Source organism: Ovis aries, chromosome 14, assembly GCF_016772045.2.
Source record: "Ovis aries strain OAR_USU_Benz2616 breed Rambouillet chromosome 14, ARS-UI_Ramb_v3.0, whole genome shotgun sequence".
Classification (NCBI taxonomy): Eukaryota; Metazoa; Chordata; class Mammalia; order Artiodactyla; family Bovidae; genus Ovis; species Ovis aries.
The window spans coordinates 13,464,072-13,486,589 of NC_056067.1; the positions used below are offsets into that span (position 1 = coordinate 13,464,072).

The 22,518-nt window shown below is 61.8% G+C and overlaps 3 protein-coding genes across 16 annotated transcripts in view; 1 reads left to right on the forward strand and 2 right to left on the reverse strand.

The window, feature by feature from the left end:
* The first annotated feature begins 97 nt into the window (after positions 1 to 97).
* On the forward strand, positions 98 to 22,417 carry CTU2 (cytosolic thiouridylase subunit 2). 7 transcript variants are annotated; one of them, XR_006056082.2, is made up of 17 exons: positions 98 to 361; positions 1,719 to 1,891; positions 13,574 to 13,651; positions 15,568 to 15,646; positions 15,817 to 15,876; positions 16,929 to 16,989; positions 17,392 to 17,501; positions 17,612 to 17,877; positions 17,956 to 18,091; positions 18,206 to 18,337; positions 18,599 to 18,690; positions 18,781 to 18,875; positions 18,974 to 19,103; positions 19,235 to 19,301; positions 19,396 to 19,454; positions 19,532 to 19,657; positions 19,950 to 22,417. XR_006056082.2 is itself a non-coding variant. In XM_027977736.3 (16 exons), exons 2-16 carry the CDS (start codon positions 1,728 to 1,730, stop codon positions 19,605 to 19,607), a joined length of 1,605 nt encoding a protein of 534 aa, XP_027833537.1. In that variant the 5' UTR covers positions 98 to 361; positions 1,719 to 1,727; the 3' UTR covers positions 19,608 to 19,721. The 7 variants fall into 7 exon arrangements, 5 of the variants coding, with proteins under 5 accessions (XP_027833537.1, XP_027833538.1, XP_027833539.1 ...); XM_027977736.3 differs by lacking the exon at positions 19,950 to 22,417 and having other exon boundaries at positions 19,532 to 19,721; XM_027977737.3 differs by lacking the exon at positions 19,950 to 22,417 and having other exon boundaries at positions 17,654 to 17,877; positions 19,532 to 19,721.
* On the reverse strand, positions 4,484 to 12,705 carry RNF166 (ring finger protein 166). 2 transcript variants are annotated; one of them, XM_027977740.3, is made up of 6 exons: positions 12,427 to 12,705; positions 8,250 to 8,406; positions 6,845 to 6,957; positions 6,376 to 6,490; positions 6,183 to 6,290; positions 4,484 to 5,471 (listed from the first exon to the last, which is right to left on the reverse strand). In XM_027977740.3, exons 1-6 carry the CDS (start codon positions 12,579 to 12,581, stop codon positions 5,406 to 5,408), a joined length of 714 nt encoding a protein of 237 aa, XP_027833541.1. In that variant the 5' UTR covers positions 12,582 to 12,705; the 3' UTR covers positions 4,484 to 5,405. The 2 variants fall into 2 exon arrangements, with proteins under 2 accessions (XP_027833541.1, XP_042087488.1); XM_042231554.2 differs by having other exon boundaries at positions 4,484 to 6,290.
* Positions 19,680 to 22,518, reverse strand: part of PIEZO1 (piezo type mechanosensitive ion channel component 1) — a 57,121-nt gene continuing 54,282 nt past the window's right edge. For 5 of the 7 annotated variants that reach the window (XM_042231547.2, XM_060397907.1, XM_060397906.1 and 2 more), the window contains 7 exons: positions 21,299 to 21,487; positions 21,112 to 21,204; positions 20,809 to 21,032; positions 20,615 to 20,737; positions 20,459 to 20,538; positions 20,178 to 20,367; positions 19,680 to 20,088 (listed from right to left, as the gene is read on the reverse strand). In XM_042231547.2, coding sequence (XP_042087481.1) covers positions 19,839 to 20,088; positions 20,178 to 20,367; positions 20,459 to 20,538; positions 20,615 to 20,737; positions 20,809 to 21,032; positions 21,112 to 21,204; positions 21,299 to 21,487 — 1,149 coding nt within the window. In that variant the 3' untranslated portion in view covers positions 19,680 to 19,838. The remainder of the gene's footprint in view (positions 20,089 to 20,177; positions 20,368 to 20,458; positions 20,539 to 20,614; positions 20,738 to 20,808; positions 21,033 to 21,111; positions 21,205 to 21,298; positions 21,488 to 22,518) is intronic. The other 2 variants (XM_027977735.3, XM_060397905.1) reach the window with 1 other exon arrangement.

A 22,518-nucleotide genomic window follows, 5' to 3' on the forward strand; every position in this document is an offset into this window, starting at 1 on the left:
AGGGTCAGGTTATTAGCATAGCGCGCCGCCTCGGCCAACCAGCGCGCGGCGCGGCAGGGCCGGGGCGGAGGCGGGGGCGGGGCCGCGGGCCACGCCCAGGACAGGTGCGCGGGCCGCGGGGGAGGGAGCGCGTGGCTGCGTGTCCAGCCCACGGGACTTCCCTGGCGCGCGCCATGAGTCATGCCGACCCCGAGACCTGGCGCGCCCACTAGCCGTGGACTGAAGGGCGGAGGTCAGGGCTGGGCAAAAGCCGAGCTGGGCTCAGTCCACCCTGTGGTTCGAGCTTAAACAGAGTCTAGCTTCAGAGAACCTGCTCCAGCCAGTTACAAGCCCGCTCCGCCTCCTGCGCAAACCCGCAAAGGTAGGTTTGATGAGCGCCAGCCCTGAACTCCAGAGCTGACCCTGCTGACCCGCTAGAGTGGTGACCAGGGGCTCGACCGGCCTCGGGGAGAGCGGCCCTCTCCCAGTGGGAGGGGACCCAAAAGAGACAGTACTTTGGCAGTTGGCTCCAGAAAGCTCATTTGGTGGGAGAAAGGACACCACCTGACATTCCGGAGTTCCGAGGGTTCAGACAGGCAGTTGTGGGAAGTGGAGTGAGAGGGCAGTGCCTGCACCCGCTGCCGCAGCCTAGTCTGTGAGACCCAGACAGCCTCAACTTCTGCGTCTTTTGGAGTTTTCAGTGCCACCAAAAGACGGCCATGCCTGCATGTCTGGTACCTTCTGATGTGGACATTTTATGAGTTCAAGGGTCCCTCTCTGGCGGGGGTGGAGGAACACACTGCCAGGCCCCTGAGAACCGCTTAGGCACTTCCCTGGCTGTGCAGCAGGCCTGCCTTGAGAGGCGCAGGCACCATGTGCAGCCGAGTGCTTTGCCAGCCAGGAGCCTGGGGGTGAGTGGAGGTGGTGAAGAGCCCACAGAGGAGCCTCAGAGAGACGTGGGGAGGGAGGCCTGAGTCACGCCGGGTCTTATATGCCTTCAGTTTTGCAGAAAAGAAAACGTGCTGAAGTAGGCGGCAGGGGGGACCGGGACCGGGCCGGCACTTCCAGCCTCATTCAGGGTGTCTGTTGCTTGGTTGAACAGACAGGTGGGGCACAGATGGGAGAAGATGCCTGTCTCTCCCATCACCTGGCTTACCACTGGTTGCCACTCACATGCATTTCGGAGAACATGTGGCTGCCTTCTGCTTGTGTGTTTCTCCTGTGGCCTCAAGCTTTCCATGTGTACCTTCCCTTCCTTTTTGTCTTCCCAGACGTAGATAACACTTGCAGATCCCCGAGCCAGCCCTGCACTCACACTGTCCTTCCTTGCCCAGTAAACCACTGTGTGGCCGCCCCAGGTTGACCTTGGTCCCCAGAGGGACTGGCGCACTCCCATGGGGAACCAGCTGATCTCACCCAGGAAACACCCCAGGGATTTTGAGGACCCTAGATCACCTCTGAGGTGGGGTGCTCCTTTCCGAGGGCTGCCGTGAGCACTGACCCAAAGGGAAGTTTGAGGTCCCTGCGTACTGCTCAGAACTGCCCTCCTGTGGTCACACAGACTCCCTGTTCGGCTGTGACTCACAGGGTTGTGTCCGGGCCAGGCTGGAGTAGGACTCACAGAGGAAAACCCACGTGTCCGCTCTGCTCACACCCGTGCAGCCCTGGGAGGTCGGTGGCAGTGCCTCCTCACCCTGCTCTGTGTCGTCTGTCTTCAGTATGACTACCTTGCCTTGCAGCTAGGCCCCATGCTGTGCTGTCGGAAGCCCACTCCCCCTGGCCTCCTGGAATGGTGCTCCCTGTCAGAGCAGGACCTGCAGGGACCCCAGGGTCTGCCCTTGACGCTTGGTGATGTCTGCTTGTGGCCACACGCCCGCTTGCCTCTATCAGACACTGAGCCAGCAGAGCCCAGGTAATATTGTTACAATTCCTCCTACATTGGTGTTCTCTTTCTTTTACAGGTATGTTTTGTTCTTTTCTGTGCTTTACAATGTGGTTCTGGGCTTGTGCACCTGTATTCTGTTAAGCCTGGATTCTACTAACTGGGCTTCCTGGCCCAATGTTTAAAGCCCATCCCTGTTAGATGCAGCCAAGGGCTGGAGAGGTGGGACGCTCTCGCCCTCCCCCACAGCGCCTGGGCGAGGTTGGGTCTGTGGTTGGGGGTTAGCAGGACCTGTCAGATTAGATGGAAAAGTGTCAGGTGTGGTCCGGGCATGCCCGTCCCCGGGGACACCTGGGTGAAGGGACCTGGCCCCGCAGTGGGCCTGGCTCTGGGGCTCAGAATGGCACTCAGAACCTGGCCTTGCAGCTGGGGCTCGGCTATCCCAGGACTCGGGGCACTTGCCCTGGTGGCGTGGCCCCTGTGTCGGTGTGTGGTGTATTTGTCATGAGGGCGTGGCTGTGACAGCCTGCCTTGGAGCATCCTCGTGGCCGGCCAAAGTCACGGACCCAGTGCTCTGGCTCAGGCTGGTGGCCAGCGTGTGTGTGGTCACCCCCAGAAGGGGCTCACAGCTGCTGACAGCTGCAGGACCCCTCTAGAGGGCTGGTTCTTAAATGGGGGGAGGGGCTCACATGCTGCGTGACACGGGGTTTCTGGGAGGGGACCCTGGCCTTCACCCACAGCTGTGACCCCCAGCGGGTGTGTCACCAGGCACTGAGCCTCACAGGTGATGCGGGGCTGAGGAGGGCTGCACACGTGTGCATGCAGTGCTCGGGTGTGTGCAGGCCTGCACTCTGGCGTGCACACGAGTGATGCTGCAGGAGCTGTGCCGGGTGTCACTGCGGTCGGGCTTCTGCAGGTGGGCCGGGGTTTGCAGGGGAGTGTCTGCTGGTGCACAGCCGAATTTCCAACTCTGGGCCCCATGGCACCCTCTCAGAGCCCCTTCCCCGTCTGGGCCCTCGTTCCCGGCGGCTTGTGGGAGAGGCCTGAGGGCCATGGGGCACAGCTCTCTTCTCTGTGATTGTGAGGGCTGCTCCTCCTGATGGGGTCCCAGCCCTGGCAGCTGGCTGGGCCAGAGAACAGGGCTCAGCATGGGTTCTGGGCGCGAAAGCTTGCTGCCGGCTGGTGCTGATCACATGCTGCTGGGGATGTGTTCTCAGGCCCACCGTGTGGAGGTGTCTTTGGGCCTGTCAGTCTGAGCTGCCTTATCGTGAGGGAGTTCAAGGCTCCTTCCAGGGAGTATGTTTCGTAGGCAGATGCGCGGTGCTCGGGTATGTCAGAGAGTCTAGGAGGCGCTACAGCCTGGGCGTCACCCCCGGGGACTGCCAGCCTGCGGTGGCCGGGAGCCCTTGGTCCTGTGCTGGCATGGTGGGTGCTGAGGCCTCTACAGGGTGAGACTTGGGGACAGACACCCGGGTGTTGCCTCCTGGAGGGCACTGTGAGGTCAGGACCTGTGGCTGACCAGCCTGGCTGTGTCCAGGAGGGGAGAACGTAGTTGCTGCCAGCCCTGCTCCCAGGGCTGGAGGCTGAACTGGGGCTGGGACATGGGCCCAATGACCCCAGAACCACACGTGTCCTGGATACAACATGCTGGCAGCTCTGGGGTGGTGGGGGGGAGGAAGCGAAGGTCCTAGATGGGGGCAGGGTGGCCAGCCCCAGAGGGGTCAGGGTTGACGACTGCCGGGGGCAGGGGAGGGTCGTGGCGGAGTGAGGTGGCTGGGCTGGTGGGGGGAGGACGCGGGGCAGCGTCTGCACCTGGCTTCTGGAGCTGGGTGGTCCTCGCGCTGCCCCCGCTGGCTCCAGGCCCTGGGGGACTGGCCAGGGCCACCCTGAGGCTCCCCTACTGCGCATGGGGGCCTGAATCCCAGCCCCTCAGCCTCCTGTAGGAGGGGCACTTCAGCCACACGCTACCTTTCCCGCCAGCCCCGGGGAAGCTGATGCTGGGCCTGGGTGGCCCCAGGATCACGTCACGGCCTCATCTGGAAGGCAGCAGGAAGGACAGGCTGGCAGGCAGCGTCTGTGGCCAGTGGGGTCAGAGGGTGGTCAGTGGGGGGCAGGGTGCTGGTGGCTCCTGAGGAAGGCTTTCTATAGGCTGGCTGTGCCCCAGGCAGGACGGTCCTCTCATGGAGGCCTCTGCTTGTCTGCCCTGCCACAGTCAGCGGGAGCCTCACCTTCTCCTGAGGGGCAGGGTCCAGGGCACAGCTAGGGGAGGCAGGCAGGGACAGCTCGGCAGCGCACCAGGACCCTGACCACACGGGGTGCTCATCATGTTTTAAAGGCCCGTGGTGACTTGGAAACAGCAGGGGGGTCCTGGTATTTATGTTGGCCTGAGACCACTGTCCCTGGATGGATGTCTGAGAGGAGGGCTGGCTCCTGGGCTGCAGTGAGGGCGCATGCTGAGGGCACAGCCTGGCAGGCTGCCTGGGGAGGCTGTGGGAGTCTCAAAGGTGGAAATCCTTGGGGAAGGACACACGACCACAGGCCTGCAGCAGAGGACGGCCTCCTGACCCCACTCCAGCCCTCTGCTGTTAATATTTGCTGAAAGAAATGCACTGGTCAGGCCGCTTGAGATGCTTTGAAATGTTTTATTTAAATTTTTTTTTTTAAGACAGCAATAATTTACGCCAGGAACCAAACGAAGGTGCCAGTGAGCATTTTCTGGCCTGACCAGCCACTGCCCCGGCCCCTGCCTTCTGCCACCCTTGGGGGTGGCCCTGCCTGGGCCAGGAGGCTGTCAGCTTCAGAACAGTGACAGCGGGGCTGAGGCCAGGACCCAGGCGGGAGGCCAGGAGCAGACCCGGCTGCCTCCACAAGTGGCCAGACACTGGGATTTCTTCTGGCTGATCACAGGGGGCCTGGGGAAAGGCGAGGTGGCCTAGGGATGTGGTCACCTTGGTCCCCACACACAGCCATTGTCCCGTCTCTCCCTTCCTTCCCCCACCTATCCCACAACCGTTCATTTTTGATTGTTTTTTTTAAAAAATATAATTTTGTAAATGTTCCATAAAAATACTATTGTTCCTAGTCAAACACAGATATTGCAATATGAAGGGTAACTGCTTTGTCTTTGCTCTAAAAAACGTGAAAAGGTCATCACACCGGATAATATAGAAAAGTGCGGAACCTCTAGGTATCACAAAAGCCAGTACCGAGCGCGCGAGGGGGAAGCGTTGCTAGGTGCTGGGCCGGGCCCCTGCGCATCCCTGCTGGGTGGCGGGGCCTGAAGGGTCCTCTCTGCAGGGAGGACAGCATGGCTTTGAGACACGGACAGGGGCCGCACTCGCCGCCCCGCGAGGCCACGTGCTCAGCCCGAGCACCGAGGAGCCAGCGGCGCTCAGCAGGAGCGCAGGTGGTGGGGACGCGGCCTCTCCTCTGGCAGCGATGAGGTTCTGCCCAGCCCTCGAGGCGCCTTCCCAGGCGGGTCTGGGCGCAGGAGCTGGCAGGCTCTGTCCTTGGAGGCGGGAAGGCTCAGCCGGTGGTGGCACTGTCAGTTCTCGGAGAGAGACAGGGCCAGGGCGGCCTGGAAGGCAGCCTCCTCGTCAATGCTGTAGTCCTGGAAGACGGGGCGGAGCTGGGCGGGGCGCCGTGGCCTCTCAGGGCCACCCCCGCTCGCCACCCCAGCAGACCACTTGCCACCCCAGCAGACCACTCGCCACCCCAGCAGACCGGCGTGCAGCCCCCCGCCCTGCCGCCGTTCAGCCTCACGGTCATGGGTCCTGGGCACCTCGTGGCAACTAGTGGGGGATGGTCTGGCTGCCCTGAGGATACCGCGCCCAGTGACGGAGGGCTGGACAGACTGTGTGCGGTGGCTGCGAGGAATAAGAGCTGTCCTTCCCCCCCCAGATTCCAGGACGGCGGAGTGGGGGAAGCCAGCACTCCTGTGTTTCTACCATCAGGACCAGGTGCGGGCGGAGCGGAGGCGGGAGCCTACAAGGCCGGGTGCCTGCAGGCTGGCAGGGGACGGGAAGAGCAGGCCTGGGGGTGCACCAGGAGGCGAGCATCTGCAGGCGGGATGTGGCTCTTTCCCAGTGGGCACTGGAGGGGCCCGTCCCCAAGGAAGGTCTGTCCCCAGGCCTCAGTGCAAAACCGGGGAGACGGTACCCCTGTGATGGCACCTCCCCCAGAGGCACCCCGAGTGAGGAGAGCTGGTTGGCCCGTGGGTGAGGGGCCCACTGCACAGCCCAGACCCCCCGGGCCTCTGGTGGCCTGCAAACCCGCCCACTACCAGCACCGGCGGTGGGGCGGGGCCAGGCGGGTCACCCACCACGAAAGTGTCATAGGAGAACTTGTGCCTGTGGAGCAGGTGCTGCAGGAAGTTGGCGCTCTTGTAGCTGGGGTCGCCCCAGGGCATGGCCGAGCAGATGGGGCACACCTGGGACAGAGTGGGGACGGTGAGCCCACGGGGCCTGGGAGGCCGTGCGCGCGGGGAGCAGGGTCCCGGGGGTGGGCAGGCTTACCACGCGGTTGGGGTCACTGCGGTGGTTGTCCACGCAGTGCTTCACCAGCTCCTGCTGGTCCAGGTTGCGGGCGCCACAGTAAGGGCAAGCGAAGGTGGACCTGTTGGGGACGGCGCTGGGGCGGGGACGGGGGGTGAGTGGTGCTGCCCCCCTTCCTATGGCCCAGCCGGCTCGCCCTCCCCCGCACTGTGGGCCCTGCTGTCGTGGAGCCTCTGCCCTCTGCACGTTCCATCAGGACCTCCCAGTCTCTCCTTCCTCGACGTGGCTGCCCGCCCAGAGTGGTGTCTGTCTGGCCCCAGCCTAAGGACTGCACTCCCACTGGGGGGTGACAGGTGGGCCGGGCCGGGCCCTCCTGGGTCCCCACCTGCAGGGGTTGAGGCCCTTCGCAGCTCCTCAGGGTGGAGCCACACTGCCCACCCTGTGACGTAGGCCAGAAACTGCCCCAGAGATTGACCTGCGTGGGGCCTACCTGGGGATGGGCTGGGACGTGGGCACCACAGGGACAAACTTGGGACAGTTGGCCATCTGCTCCTGGACCTTCACGCAGGAGGACACGTGCACTCTCATCTTGGCCAGCGTCACCTGGGAAGACAGAGGGCAGGGTCAGGGGGCGGGGGGCTGAGCCCCTGGCTCCTGACACCCCGGCCAGCACCCTGGCTGGAGAAGGAGGCCGATGCACCCAGGGCTGCAGAGCCGCACCCAGAAGCAGGCGCTCACAGCTCACGCTGTGGTCATGCAGGGGGCAGGGGGGGCCCTGACGGGGCCCCTGGGGAGCTGGGGGACATGGGAGGGTTGTTTGTTTAACTGATTGATTGATTTGGCTGCTCTGGGTCTTAGTTGCCCCACTTGGGATCTTTAGCTGAGCCTTGTCGGATCTAGTTTCCTGACCAGGGGCCGAACCCGGGCCCCCTGCGTTGGGAGGGTGGAGTCTTAGCCACTGGACCACCAGGGAAGTCCCAGGGGAGGGTGTTTATTTGTGAAAAGTCACCCTTCTTAATGGGAGCCAGCAGACAAAATTCTAGGCAGTCAGATGTGCTTAGAATTCGTTACTAAGAAACAGAAAAACTAACGTGACACAGCCTTCGTGATTACCAGGTTGCCCGCTCCAGCCAAAGGCAGAACCAGCTCAACAGGGCAGGGCAGGAGCGCGCTGGCTGCCTGGGGCAGGCAGGAATGAGCAGAAGAAAGAGGCCCGGGCAGCCCTCCCAGGTGGCACAAACAGGAACCTCCAGGAGCGCCCACCCAGAGCCTGGGGTATAGGGGGTGGGCCTCCTGACACCGGCCTGGCCCTCCTCTGCCCAGGGCTGGGGACACTGCGTGAGGCCTGCCGCTCTGATCCTGCCTGCGTGGAAAGAACCATGACACAGACCAAGCGTAGGGCACCTCACGCTGCTCTTGGGCTGGGAGGGAGGGGCACGCGAGCCCGAAAGAGGCCCCTGGACATTCAGACCTTTGACCCTGGGGACAGAGCAACCAGGGCCGCTTCCTACTGTGATAACTCAGGAGAGTTAACCTGTTAACCTGAGCAATGGCAGAATCTGAAAACCTCCCTGCACGTTCTGCTTCCAGGCTGGGTCCCTTGAGAGGTGGTGTGCCTGCCTGCAGGAACAGCAGGTGTCGGGCGGGCTGGGGGGCTCAGGTGCTGGAGGGACAGTGGGCCTGGGCCTGCCTCAGTCACCACCTGCAGCGCGAGGGTCACTGGAGTGTTAGGCTGTGTCTAGGGTGGGCTCAGCTCAGCCCCCGTCCCTGCATCGGCCACAGCCCAGAGACTGGGCCACGCTCGGGAAGTGAGCGGAATGGCAGGTTGCTCAACAGAACTGGGGGGTGGCCTGCGCCTGGTTCCCCGATGCACCCTCTAGGAGCCCAGCCAGTACCTTCTTACTGCAGCCTCGGCAGGGTGCCTTGTAGGACGCGAGCTGCTTCTCCACGTGGGCAGCCTTGTCCACCTTCTTGGGGTCAAAGGGCAGGCGGCACAGCGGGCACAGAGGGGACGGCACCTGCAGGCAGGGCTGGAGGCACTCCCCACAGAACCTGCAGGGGGGACACGGGCCTGAGGGCTGTGAGCCCCTACGTCAGCAGGTGCTTCTGTGCGGGGCCTGTGGGCGGGGTGGGCACTGTCTGGCTGAAAGATGACCCTGTCCCTGCCCCATCATGGGCTCCTGAGCTGCAGCCGTGACCGCCTGTCCTGTGCTGGCCCCTAGACTTGGTCCCAGCAAGAGTGCTGGCTGCGGGAGGGCCAGGGCCCACCCTGTCCATCTCACTGCCACGGGTGACGACAACACCTCGGGGGCTCCAGGACAGCGTGGGAGACCCAGGAGGCCCTCCACCCACTAAGTCTGAGGGTAAAATCACTAACCCCCAGTGCTGAGAGGAAACCACAGGGCCCCAGGGCCCAGCACTCACTAGAAGGAGCAGGGCCAAGGCTGGCCAGGGAGCGTCACCAGTCTTGGGACATGCCCTGTCCCTAGGCAAGCAGGCCTCGGGCCCGGCCTGAGCAGAGGCAGGGTGGCAGAGGGGCTGTGCCCAGGTGCTCAGGCTCCTCTCGGCTCTGAGCTCTTATCCATGTCTCTGGAGGTGCTGTGTCCTGCACCCTCAGGTGCTTGGCCACAGCAGTTCGTGTTCACAACCAGCTCTGTGCTGTGGAAGAGCACACGCCGCAGGTCACACATTCTCAGCTGGGGCACAAGAGGGACCGAGAGCCTGATCTCAGGACCAGCTTGGTCTGGCCTTGTAGGAAGTGCCAAGGGGTCTGCTCAGCAGAGACTGGAGCCTCGTCCACAGCCCACAGGCTCAGCCCTGCGAGAAAGGGGGCTGCGGGCATTTCTGGGGGCACAGATGGCCCAGCAGAGTGCAGGGTCCCCATCCTTCCACCTCAGACTTTCACCTCTTCTCAGGAAGAGGCACCTGAGGCGATCCAGAGGCCCTTCTCCTGCATGCTGGCTCCCATGCAGCCACCTGTGTGATTTCAGTGAGGGATGTGTCCCCTGAGCCACAAGGAGATGGAGGAAGCTTGCAGAGTGCCAGGCTGAGGGTGTACTCAGGACAAACCAGCCTTGGGTCAGGAGAGGGGCACCTGGTGGGGAGGGGAGGCGAGGAAGCTGCGGTTCCAGAAGGAGGACGAGCCCTGCCTGACCCGCCCACTACACTGCCAGCTCCTGTCTTACTCCCTAAGGAGCCGGGGGCAGAACGAAGTGCAGCATGGCCCCTGCCCTCGCAGGTGCACGGAGGCCTGGTTAGGGGGTGGGGGGTGGCCCGTCAGCTGGCCGGAGCCTCTTCTGCATGGACCCATCACTCCAGTGCTGTCCCCACTGGTCACCCCCTGCACAGACCAGGGGAGCTGCCTGGGACCCAAGCCTCTCAGGCCACTGAGCCTGCGGACAGAGGCCTTGCGAACTCAGCAGAGAAGCCCGCTCCAGGCTGGTAAATGCTCGGCAGTTCCGGGTGTCTGCAGGCACTGGCCCACGGGTGCTGGGGGCTGTGGCCGCAGAAGGGGCCTCAGTGACAGGGGTGAGAGGCCGGCTTGGCCCAGCAGCCTGAGCTCCAGCCTCGGCTTTGCTGAACACCTGGGGATTGCCCTCGGCTGCCCCGATCTCCTTTCCCTTGTGCTGGAAGAGTAACAGCACCTATCTCCCAGGCCTCTGCAAGCAGGGAGGACTCAGACAATGTCTGTTACCAACATTCCCTCCGCATCTCCTTATGCACGAGTGTGCCAGTGTTTCTACAACTTCTGTTCGTTAACAGACTGCACGTGGGGACACTTAGGCGGGAGACAGTGTGACGGCACTACCAGAGAGGGCGGATGGACAGAAGAGGCACAGTGGCTGGGGGCAGCCCAGGCAGAACTCCGCCCAAATACACGGCACTAGGGAAGGCCTCGTCAGAGCGTCAGGAGCAGCCAGGTGGTTTCTGGTTCCAGGTGCAGCTTACTGCCCAGGGCATCCCCTGAGCGTGGCAGATGACTGGCTTCTTCTGGGGACTTCCTGGGAGGGCTTCCACCGTCTCCACCGAGGAGCTCCCTTGCCTCTGGGCTCCTGCTGGAAAGCCCTCCCTGTGACCTGTCCCCTTCTGTCGGGTGCTGGAGCAGGAGTCCAGGCCCAGGCAGGGCTGCTGTCACCTCCAGAAAACCTATTTTGTGAAGGAAACTGCTTAGTCAGGTAGCGGTGGAGTGAGGCAGATAACCAGACCACCAGCAGACTTTTTAAAAGGAAAGGGGTGTCTTTAAATCTTTCGTGTTCGTTTGTGCTGTGGCTAAGTCGCTTCAGTCGTGTCCGACTCTGTGTGACCCCATAGACGGCAGCCCACCAGGCTCCTCCGTCCATGGGATTTTCCAGGCAAGAACACTGGAGTGGGTTGCCATTTCCTTCTCCAATGCATGAAAGTGAAGTCGCTTAGTCGTGTCCAACTCTTCGAGACCCCATGGACTACAGCCCACCAGGCTCCTCTGTCCATGGGATTTTCCAGGCCAGAGTACTGGAGTGGGGTGCCATTGCCTTCTCCTGTTTGTCTGCACACACGCCTTCAAAACATTGGAAAAGAAAACTTATAGAAAGTAGGCAGCAGAGATAACCAGCCAGGAGATTTACATCAGCAGTAGGGTCAGGAAGAAAATATCTCCAAGGCAGAAGCTGAAGAAGAGGCTGCTGCAGGACCAGCCTCAGGAACAGGAGCAGAGGGGTGTGATTCTGCCAAGAAAAGTGTGGGGAGAGGTTATCAAAGAATATGCTATCACAGCAGTTTGTGTAGTTCTGTATTCTAAAAAGATTTATTTGGGAAAAAAGGCTTGTGTCTAGGGCTGGGTGAGTGTTGATAGAAATCCTAAACCCAGGAAAGGCTTTCTAAAATTGGGCCCCAAGACAGGCTCTGCAGCTCTCTCAATGATTGGCTGGAAGAAGCTGAACACACAGTGACAACACCCACTGGTGCGTGTTGACGAGAGAGGTGCTGTTCAAAGGCTGCCCCTGCCAAAATGTCACAGACAGCATGAAAAAGTGAGGCCAGCGCCTTCAGGACTAGTCAGCAGCGCTTTCCCAGGGTGCGCAGGTGGGTGTCTGTGCTGTCTGCACTGTGTGTGCCTGAAGGCACTCCGACTCCTGACACTCCCGCAGCCTGAGGATACACAGCATACACACCTAGCAGTTCCAGTTCCCTCTTTGCGTCAAGAACCTCCTAGGCCAGCTGCCTTTGTTTGCAAAATGTTCTAGGGCCTCCTACTATCCTGGGTGCACCTCGGCCCCACCTCCTCAGCAACTCTGTGGGCAGCTAAGCCCTCCTGTCCCCTCTCCCACCCTGCTAATTTCACTCAAGAGCTGTGTTATTCAGCCTTCTGGAGTGTTGGAGACCATACACTCTGATCTCAGCCCCTCCCAAGCAGGCTGGCAGCTCCCAGAAGACATGAGTGCAGCTCTCTGCTGGGAGAAGAGCCACATCCTCAGGTTTGTGTTCCTGAAACAACTGGCCCAGGAGCAGCTTGAAACCCTAGCAAGGTGTGTGGCATCTGGTCCACCGAGGGCCAGCCTGCCTGGCTGCTCAGTGACCCATGGTGACCCAAGTTCTCCATCAAAACAAAACAGCACCAGACTCCAAGAAAGCCTTTGTCCAAACTTTAGGGAACTCCTCTCCTCTGCAGTCACGACAAGCTGACAGCGGATCCAAAAAATAGTTGACAGCAAAAGCCACAAAGCATTTATTTACAATTGCCCACCCCACTCTCCACTAGACCAGATGGAAGGCGACCGGCACAAAGGTCGCGCCCGCTGCCCTTTGAGTTCCCAGGGAGGCCCGCCGAGGCCGTCAGCGGCTCCTGGCACACGAGACCGGGCAGAGCTGCAGGTCGGCCCTGTCTGCCGACGGGGTGATCGGGGTCGAGCGCCCGGGGCGAGCGGGCAGGACGCTGGGCTGAGGCGGATGGACGTACCCAGAGGGCAGAAACGGCGCTGCGCGTGGAGCCCCTTGCCCCCCAAGTCCTCGCGTGCTGGGACTGCGCTGGGGTGGCCTCAGACCTCCCCGGGGCGGCGCCCGACCCCGCGGCCTCCCGGAGGCCAGCGCACTCACGTGTGGCCGCAGCTGCCGATGGCCACGGGCCGGTGGTAGACTTCCAGGCAGATGGGGCAGCTGTACTGCGCCTCCAGGGCGCTGTCGCCGCCAGCGGGCCCGCCCGGCGGCTGTCGCTGCTGAGCCGAGCCCACCAGGCTGCGGAACATCGCCATCCCGGGGCCCGGCCCGCTGCCGCCGCCGCCGCCGCCGCCGCCGCCGCCGCCGCCGCCGCCGCCGCCGCCCCTGTCCCGGCTCGGCCTGCGCGTCACGGCCGCGCCGGCGCCAAGTTGACGTCACAAGGAGCGCCCGCCCCCGGTTCGAGCGTCACGGCTGCGCCGGCGTCGTGTTGACGTCATAGGGAGCGGCCGCCCCTCGCGCCGGCGCGTAGGTGACGTATCAGAATGCGCCCCGCCTCTGCCGTCGAAGCTGTCTGCTAAGCGACACGGCGCAGCCATGTGCGAGATGTCTGAGGAGTACCGGGAGTCCGCCCCCAAGGGGTCACCGCCGCCACGGCTTGGGTAAAAGTTGGGCAGCTGCACCCGCCGCTTCCTTTCCGATCCTCCAGCAGGGGGCGAGCCCTGCCCCGAGGGCCAGCCCGTACGCGCTTTGCGCTCAGTCTCGGGGGCCACGTTCCGGGAAGCCCTCAGACTGCCCAGGGCGGGTCCTGGGAGTCCAGGAATCTCTGGTGTGGGGTGGACCTCGCTCCTCAGCATCCGGGGAGTGCCTGGCAAGCCCGTGGTGAACACTTGGCGCGCTCGCACCTCTAATTTTTGTAGCCAGTGGAATTGTTCCGCCTCTGACCAAGCTGTCCTTACTTGGCGAGGAAAGTCGACCTGCCGGCCGCTTCTGCACTCTGGTTCCAGTTCTCCCCTCCAGCGCCTCCCAGAACTAGCTGTCTCTCTTCTCGTGCCAGCCCTGAGACAGAGCTAACTGAGCTGGCTTTGAAGAACTGAAATCCTCTTAGGGCTCTGGTATTTCCTCAGAGGGGTAGTCTGGAGAAGATACAAGGTCCGGTCTGTGAGGTGCAGGCTCCTTCCTCTCCCTCCCCAGCCCCACCATGGCCTCTCTGGTACAACAGCTTGGGATGAGAAACCGGCTGCCGCCTCCCCGAAGCCCCTGAGCGCATGTAATCAGTGTCCTGGTCTCTCTTCTCCCAATGCCTCAGAACCCGGGATCAGAAGTGTGTGAAGTGCAAGGAAGGCCTGCCTGTGGTGGTGATCCGGGCTGGAGACGCCTTCTGCAGGTGAGGCCTGGATGTGGGAGGTGACCCGGCACACACAGTCTCAGTAACCAGGACTGCCTCCATTTCTGCGGCTTGATTTCTTTCTTTTGAAAGCACTTTACTCCTAATGTCCAGGGGTGGGTGAGTGTGTGTGTATGGCTGTGGGTGTCAGTTCTTGTGTGAGTGCTGTTCTCCCATCATCCAGGCATGCATTAGGTGGCAGGAAAGTCCGGGTGGCACTTACAGAGAGAGTTGGGAGCGAAGGTGAAGAGGAGTGTGGTGCAGGCGAGAAGAGCTCCTCAGGGCAGCTGGAACATATTCAGGGGCAGCTTTCCTCAACTAAGACCTGATGGAGCCAAATAAAAAAATCTCCAAAGATGCCCCCACAGCTGGGAGGTCAGAACCCCCCCTTTCATCCCTCTCCCTCCGAGCTGTGGGGGCATCTTTGGAGATTTTTTATTTATTTGGCTCCATCAGGTCTTAGTTGAGGCATGTGGGATCTAGTTTCTTGACCAGGGATGGACCCCAGGCCCCTGCACTGGGAGCACAGACTCTTAGCCACTGGACCACCAGGGGCAATCTGCGGGGGGACCTCTGGACAGGAGCAGGGGCTGCTCCCAGCGAGGCCTACCATGCTCCGTCTGATCTGAAGCTGTCTGTGGCCCTGTCACATGGCCGTGAGTCATAACTTTCAGTGTCTGGTCATGTTCATAGGGTCCATAGGTCCACAGGGGTCAGGCTCGTCACCTGCTTTATGAAATTCAGGTGACGTGATGTGCATGGCAAACACGCTGAATTATTTGACCGGCTCACATTTTTTAATTGGTCTCCCAGAGTATCAGACTCTACTTACTAAGTTTCTGAAAAAGAAGCCAAAGGGATGGAATAAGTTGTTTTCTCCCAAACTTTCTCACAGTTGCCCATTTTTGCAGGGCCGAGTAGATTTGCTGTGTGCTGTCAGGAAATATGTTTTAGATATGAAAGTCACTGCTTTAACCACATAAGAGCCTCTTGGAGGTGCTGCTTGGAGAACTCTCCGATGAGGAGGAGAGAGGCCACAGCGACTCCTTCTGGGCCCAGGGCTCCCCTCCCCTGCTTGCTTAGTCTGGGAAGAGGTGATAGGCTGATCTTCCAGTTTGCAGATTTTGGCAGTCTGGGTTTTGAGCAAGTTCCTCACTGGTAGAGAAGGTCAGCATGTAGGAAGCCCTTGCCTCGCCTAACCAGAGGGAGAACGTGGTTTCCGGGGCCTCATGGTGCTTCAGGGGGCACGGCTGTGGCAGCTGCAGTGTCCTCTCTGCCACTGTGAGCATCCGTGTCTGCCCAAGGAACCTCCCGGGCCCTGACCTTCCAGGAGCCACCCTGTGGCGGATCCCTTGGGGTCCCTGGAACCTCAGGTGTTCTGCTGTTGAGTTACTGTCCACAAAGCCTCCACGGGGTGTTTGGTCAGCTCTTCATAAGCAGGGCCTGTTCTGTGTTGGGGACTGTTGTGACACTAGATCATCTGACCAGCAAGAAGGAAATGCTGCGGGGGCACAGCCCCAGGCTTGGCCGCTGTTTGGGGCAGCGCTGCTCCCCTCCGCTCAGATCCCTCTGCTCGGGCCCCTCTGCTCCACCTGCCTGCCTGCTGGGTTGCTGGGGAGGGAGCTTGCTTTCTCTCTGCTTGTCTCTCTTCTTTCTTCTCTTTCCTCCCTTCTTTCCTCTTCTTCCTTTCTGTGTCTTTCTCTTCCTTTTTCCTTTCTTTTCTTTCTTTTTTTTTTTTTTTTTCCATTTCTACCCTCACCCATCTTTGGGTGCAGCTTTTAATGTCAAGACATTGCTTTAAGGGTGGAAGTTGCTAGAAGAAAATGTAGCCTGGCGGGCTCTCAGGCTGTCAGCCTGTGGAGTGTTGGTGGGTGGCCTGGGCTGTGTTGCTGCAGCTCCTAGCGTTTGTGTTGCAGGGACTGTTTCAAGGCGTTGTACGTCCACAAGTTCAGGGCCATGCTGGGGAAGAACAGGCTGATCTTCCCAGGAGAGAAGGTAGGGTGTGGCACCCCCCTCGAAGGCGGCCTGTCCCAGCCTCATCGTGCCAGCCCCTCCCATGGGCGCACACCCAGACTCCTGGGGCACTCACATCCGGAGACATCCGTGGGTGGAGGGTGGGCCTTGTTGGAGGTGCAGTGCCTCCAGTGATGTTCCTTCTTCCTCAGGTGCTCTTGGCGTGGTCTGGGGGGCCTTCGTCCAGCTCCATGGTCTGGCAGGTCCTTGAGGTATGTCTCCACACCATCCTCCTGCTACGCCTAGCCAGGATCCAGTGCTGGGGGGCTAGCACCAAGGGACTCTTGCTTGGGCTGGAGAGAAAGGTCCCCTTCCCAGCCAGGATGCTCAGGGCTCTTAGATGTGGGCACGTGGACGCTGGCCCTGGAGTGGTGTAGGGAGTGCCCAGCCATGTCCGGGTTTAGTGCCCTGTCCCTTTGCTCGAATGCAGACATGCGTTGCTGGACAGCACCAGGCACCAGGGTGGCACCAGGGCAAAGCGCCCCTCGAGGCGTCCAGGGGCATTCTCCTGGTCCAGGGAGGGTGTCCGGAACAAGACAGTAAAAAAGCAAGAGCAGGTGCCCCAGGGACCTAAGGGCTCGGGGGGTCAGGGTGGCTTCCTTGAGCAGTTTAAGGGGGGGCTCGGAGGTCTCGGGGGTTGTCAGTGGAGAGACAAGGGGCATGGGGGCTGTGCTTTGGCCCATCCACAGGCCCACTTTGGGCACTGGAGGCAGTGGGACTCCTGGTAGCCCTGGGGTGCTTGGGAGGCCTTGACCCGCGTGGCACATACCTATACCGCTGCACACACTCTAAGGGGTGGTGGTGTGGCCTGTGCTGGGGCTTCCCGGAGGCGGCACTTCTGCGCTTGGTTTTCTGCCCTTGCCTCCTCGTGCCCTCAACCTGGCCAGAGGGTGTGAGACCACCCCCTCCCCGCCCCCGCCCGGCGGAGCTCTTCCCCGTGACTAGAGACGCCTTGCTGTCATGGTCTTTTCTTGCTCTGAGTGGTCTGAAGGGCTTGGCAGGGGCTTCTCAGGTGTTGCCAGGAGGCACAGACAGGCTTTGAGAGCAGGTTTTGCTTGGAGGGGGACAGAGGTACCCCAGGGAGTGCCGCTTTGAAGCGTGTTGGGCTGTGCCTCCTCCCCGTGGGCCTGCGTGGAGTCCAGCACAGCACAGGGGCACTGCTGCCCTTTCCTGGGGGTCCTCGGTCTGGAAGGAGCAGAGTCTCTGCAGCAAAGTGCCCGGTGGCTTCTGGCTTTGGAGCTGAGGCCCTATCACGTCCCCCCAGGGCCTGAGTCGAGATTCTGCCAAGAGGCTGCGTTTCGTGCCAGGGGTTATCTACGTTGATGGTACGTCTCCTCCTGGGCCCTAGTGTTCAGGTGGGCCTGCTGACTGCTGGCACTGTGCCCACAGGAAGTCCTCCTAGGGGCGTTTGTCTGGAGACAGCGTGTCGGCAGACAGCACTGCTGCCATCCTGTCTCAGACCGTCCAGGGTTGGGCAGGAACGTCTGCTGAGTGTCCACCACGGGGTCCAGGGCACTGAGTGAGAAGGGCGAGTTCACTGCCTTAGGGGACCTGCCCTTCCGGCCTCCACCCCATGCCCAGAGAACTCACCAGCCACTCTGAAAATGCCCCCCGAGGAGACAGGTCAGCATTCAGAGACTGCTGCCCCCAGGACACAGGGCTGTTGGTCCTGACTACTGTCCGCATCTCTTTAAGCCTGACTCTCTTTTTCTGCTTGCGGGTCTCAGAGGGAGCCACCTGCGGCCAGAGCCCCGAGGACAGAGCGAAAACTCTGGCGGAGGTGAAGCTGGTCCTGCAGACCACTGGCTTCCCGTGGCACATTGTGGCCTTGGAAGAGGTGGGCAGGCCGTCCCTGTTCGAGGGCCTGGGGGTGAGCACTGGGTGCCTGAGGGGCACGGGTCTGCTTCCCCCACCTGGGGCGGGCCTCACGGCTCTGCCCTCCCGCAGGTGTTCAGCCTGCCACCCTCCGTGCTGCGCTGCTTTGCCCAGGAGCCAGTGGGGACGGAGAGCGCCTACAAGGCGGCTGTGGACAGCTTCCTGCAGCAGCAGCACGCACTGGGCGCCGATGGGGTGGAGCGGCAGAGCCAGCACTGCGCCCAGGACCCCCACAGCCCTGCTGGGCCACCCACGACTGCCCAGACCCAGGTGCTGTCCAGGTTGTTTGACTCAGTGAAGACGCTCACGGCCAAGGAGGAGCTTCTGCAGACCCTGCGGTGAGTCCGCCTCGCCCTGCCTCCCGAATTGTGGGCCTGCCTCCCTGGGCTCCTGAGACCTCCCGCCTCAATCCACAGGACCCACTTGATTCTCCATGTGGCCCGGAACCACGGCTACTCCAAGGTCATGACGGGGGACAGCTGTACCCGCCTGGCCATCAAGCTCATGACCAGCCTGGCGCTGGGGAGAGGGGCCTTCCTTGCCTGGGACACGGTGCGCCTGCAAGCTGCCCAGGGGCCACCCAGGAGGCGGGGAGAGCTTGGGACCCCCCAGCGGGCAGTAACAGCCGAGTACAGTGAGGAACACTATCCCCCTCACCGGCCCCAGGGCTTCTCAGATGAGCGACATGGCGACGTGGTGGTGGTACGGCCCATGCGCGAGCACACGCTGAAGGAGGTCGCCTTCTACAACCGCCTGTTTGCCGTACCCTCCGTCTGCACACCGGCCCTGGACACCAAGGTGGGCAGCGTGCACGCCCCTTGCCACAGTGGAGCCCGTGTGGGGCATCCCTGCACTCCCAGAGTGGGGTTTGTGGGGGCGGGGCGAGGGGCAGAGTGGGCTCTGTCAGGGTGTCTGATTGAACAGTGGGGGCGCTCTAGAAGTGGGGCGCCTGGTTTGCTCCACAGCAGACTCTCAGGGCTAATGCTGTGAAGCCCAGGGTCCACACTTCTCTGAGGTGGGGCCCCTCCCACAGCTGCCCCCTTGTCTCATTGCTCCTAGGCACCCGAGAAGGCCAGCATCCACCGGCTGATGGAGGCCTTCATCCTCAGACTGCAGGCCCAGTTCCCCTCCACAGTTAGCACCGTGTACAGGTGGGTGCGTGTAGGTACTGGGGGTGGGGGGGCACTGGCGGGGTAGAGCACCCGGCCAGCAGTGTCTTAGAGCCCTGTCCCCACCCCTAGGACAAGCGAGAAGCTGGTCAAGGCCCCCAGGGACGGCTGTGTCGCCGGCCCCCGCTGCCTGCTCTGCATGTGCACGCTGGACGTCGACACCGCTGGTCTGTCCTCACCCTGCGCGGTGCTGGGGCGGGGCACCCGTGAGTGCTCTTGGGGTTTTGTGGGCCTGGAGGTCCCCTCAGCTCCTCTTTGTTTGCAGACAGCGCCACAGCTTTTGGGGCTCAGACCTCACATCTCCCCCAGATGCAGCCCCCTGTCACCCAGGCCGGGGTGGCTGCCGGGCCCTGCTGCTGTGCTGGAATGGGTGGGGGCCCCAGCTGCTACAGGGGGTGAGTCCCTGCCTCGTCCTGTCGTGCCCCCCACCCCGCTGTGGTCGGCATCTTGGGGTTGCACAGTGTGGGTGCGCCCTAGGGTCCTCACTGAGGCCCAGGCCAGGTGCTCAGTCCAGCGTGCTCTGCAGGGAGGACCCCCGGGCCCAGGTCATGGAGCAGCTGTGCTACGGCTGCCGAGTGAACATGAAAGACTTGGTGAGTGGCCATCTCTCTCCCGGGTGAGGGACAGGTGGGCACTGGCCAGCCTTGTGCTACGCAGCCCCTCGCCCGTGCTGACTCTCTGTTGCAGCCCTCCTTGGAGCTCTTGCCACCCTACATCCTGTCCGAGGCCCAGATCCGCAGCCAGAGGTACTGCCTGTTCTGCTGGGGGCGGGAGCATAGGAGGGGTCCTTCTGGGTGTCGGTTCCTACCATGCGGTTCCCCAGGGCCACAGCCGAGCAGGAGGTCCAGGAGTACCTGCTGGGGGACAGCGAAGACGAGGCCAGGACTGGCGAGAGCTGAGCTCGCGGACCAGCGCCGGGGACAGGAGACCCCTGGGAGCAGGAAGGCAGGCAAGGCTGAGCAGGCAGCATGTGATTGCCCCTTTGTATAAATAAAAACGTTTTAATTAGAAAACTACAGTACGCGTGGGGGTGGGGGACAACGGGAAGGGCTAGCAGTCCTCTGCCGGGGGGCCACGGCTTCCTGTGGCAGCAGCATCAGCCCGGGGCCTCGGCTCTGCCCGTGGCGGCTCTATTCCTTGTCGCGCGTCCACTTGATCATGGTCTCGGGCGAGCGGTACAGGAAAATGAGCTTGGCATAGAGCTCCTCCTCCAGCTCCAGCTCCCGCGTCTCCCGCACCAGGAAGATGTCCTGGCATAGCTTGAGGATGCGGTCCACGCACGGCAGCTCCTCAAACATGATGGAGTGCGAGATCTCGCTGAAGAAGCCGCGCACGAACTTGCCGATGACCAGCACGATGGACACGTACAGCCCCATGATGCTGGGGGCAGGTGGGTGGGCAAGTGAGCCTCAGGGCTGCCGCTGGCCTGCAACCCGCCCCAACCTGCCCCCTGGCCCCGCCACACTCACCCGTAGCCGGCCAGGAAGCCCAGGCTGGGTGGGCTGACCTTGTCACTAAAGATGACCATGGGCAGTAGGTTGCAGTTGGCCTGGCAGTCCTGCAGCTCAATGACCCACCACTCGAGGAAGCCAGCTGCCCCTGTGCCCACACGCTCCCTGCGCAGCTGGATACGCACGCCGAGGTAGTCAGCCTCCTCATCTAGGTGGGAACCAGGAGGGGTCAGGGCCCCCAGCTGTCCAGGGCCGTGGCCGCAGCCAGCACCCCCACCCAGAACCCCTGCCCCACTCACTGGGCTGCAGCTGCTTCACAGGGTTGGCTTCAGGCCCGTTGGGGGCACGGATGTACTTGGGGAAGAGATGGGGGATGACGCTGTGGGGAGAAGTGGTAAGTCAGGCCTGGTCCAGCCCTCCTGTGGCCTCCACACCCAGCCCCCCGACCCACTCACACGGACTGATCCGAGGTGCCTTCCAGCAGGCTGGCCAGCTGCCGCCGGGCGGTGCTGTTGGGGGCCAGGTCTAGGGTGTGCTTCTCGTTGGTGTACTCCACGCTGCCGCCCTTGGCCAGGTCCCTACAGCAGGGGCACAGTGTGACCCGGTGGGGTGTGTGAGCCCTTGAGGTTGTCCCCCGCCCAGGATGCACCTCTGGAAGTTCCAGGTGAAGCACAGGGTGGGGCGCCCCCCCAGGACACACCTCTGGAAGTTCCAGGTGAAGCGCAGGGTGATGTCGGCCGTGCCGTTATACAGCTCCCGCTTCATCTGCTCCCGGCTCGGCGGGCTGATGCGCCACAGTGCCCCGGAGCTGCCCTCGATGTGCACCGTGACGATATCCTCGGGGCTGTACTGGCTGATGAACTGCATGGCCAGCTGGGTGCAGGGCAGCATCTCAGTGGCGAGCAGCCGGAACCCCCTCCCACCACAGGCAGACGCACAGGGGGCCACTCACCGGGTGGGGGTCAAACTGCTTGGACAGCTCCTCGTAGGCGTGGTGCGTGAAGGGCACAATGGATGGCTGCTGGGCGCTCATGGTGAACAGGGGCTGGCGGTGGGGACACGGTGACCTGGCGCCCGGAGAGGCCCCCCAGCCCCGGCACCAGCAGCCACGTGAAGCCAGGCCCCCGTGTGATGCTCACCTCATAGCCGCCCAGCTTGAGGGTAACAGTGACGTCGATGGGCTGGTTGACGACACCAACCACAGAGCGCACCAGGGACATGAAGAGCAGGGGGAACCAGATGATGGCCACGAGGAACAGGATGATGAGGCCGCCCATGCCGTACTTGACGATCTTTTTCTTCTTCTGCCCCTTGGGCTGCGGGTATTTCTGGAGGTGGGGGGTAAACACAGGTGACCCACCTGGCCCCGTGCCAGGTCCTGGCAGCAGGCATTGTGGTCTCAGGCTCCCCTGTGACCCCCACAAAGTCAAGCCTTGACCATACTTTGAAACTGAAGCCATAGGTGAAGATAGCTGACCAGGGAGTAGAGCTCAAAGCCAGAACCAGACCCCCACCTTGAGGCCGTGGGGAAGGAAAGCCTTTGCCACAGAGGGCGCTGGTCACCCACATCCTTGACAAAGATGAACTCATGGGAGACCTAAAGCAGTAGATGCTTTCAGGGCAGATCTATCTGATAAGGGTCTAACTTCCAGAATGCATAAGGAGCCCTCACAATGAAAAACACCACCCAAGTAAGAACCAGAGAGAAACCTGGACAGACTGTCTCTCCAAAGACAATGATACACAGGTGACCAACAAGCACGGGGAAAGATGCTTGATGGGAAACAGGTCACCAGGTGAGACAGGAGAAGCACAGTGAGACACCTCCCTCCCTGCCAGGGCGTGGGGCAAGCAGGCTGGCGTCCCTGCCACGCCACAGCCACAGGGCTTGGAAGGGGGCCCCCAGAGACACAGGGTTCCTTCCTAAGTGCACACCCAGGAGATATGAAAGGCTGTGGAGGCTTTTTTTTTCAGGAGATACACAAGTCTTAACCACAGTGGACTACTACTTAGCCGCTAGAAGAAACTGGTACAGCTGCATGGATAAGCTTGGACCACACTGCGCTGCGAGAAGCCAGTCGTGGAAGGCCCTGTGTTGTGGGTCTGTGCAGCTGGCGTGACAGGAACAGGCACACCCGTGTGGCGGGTGGATGGGGCTGGGGGCCGACTGCTGGTGGGGCTGGGGTTTCTGTTTGGATGATGAGTGTGGTCTTACCTGTGCTGATGCTTATGGAGATTTGAATATACTAGAAACCATCTACCTGGTGATGTGTGAATTTTATCAATAAAACTGACGAGAAAGCACAAAAGCCCAGTTAAGAGGTCAGTGCTCACACCGTGACCCACGACAATGAGCCAG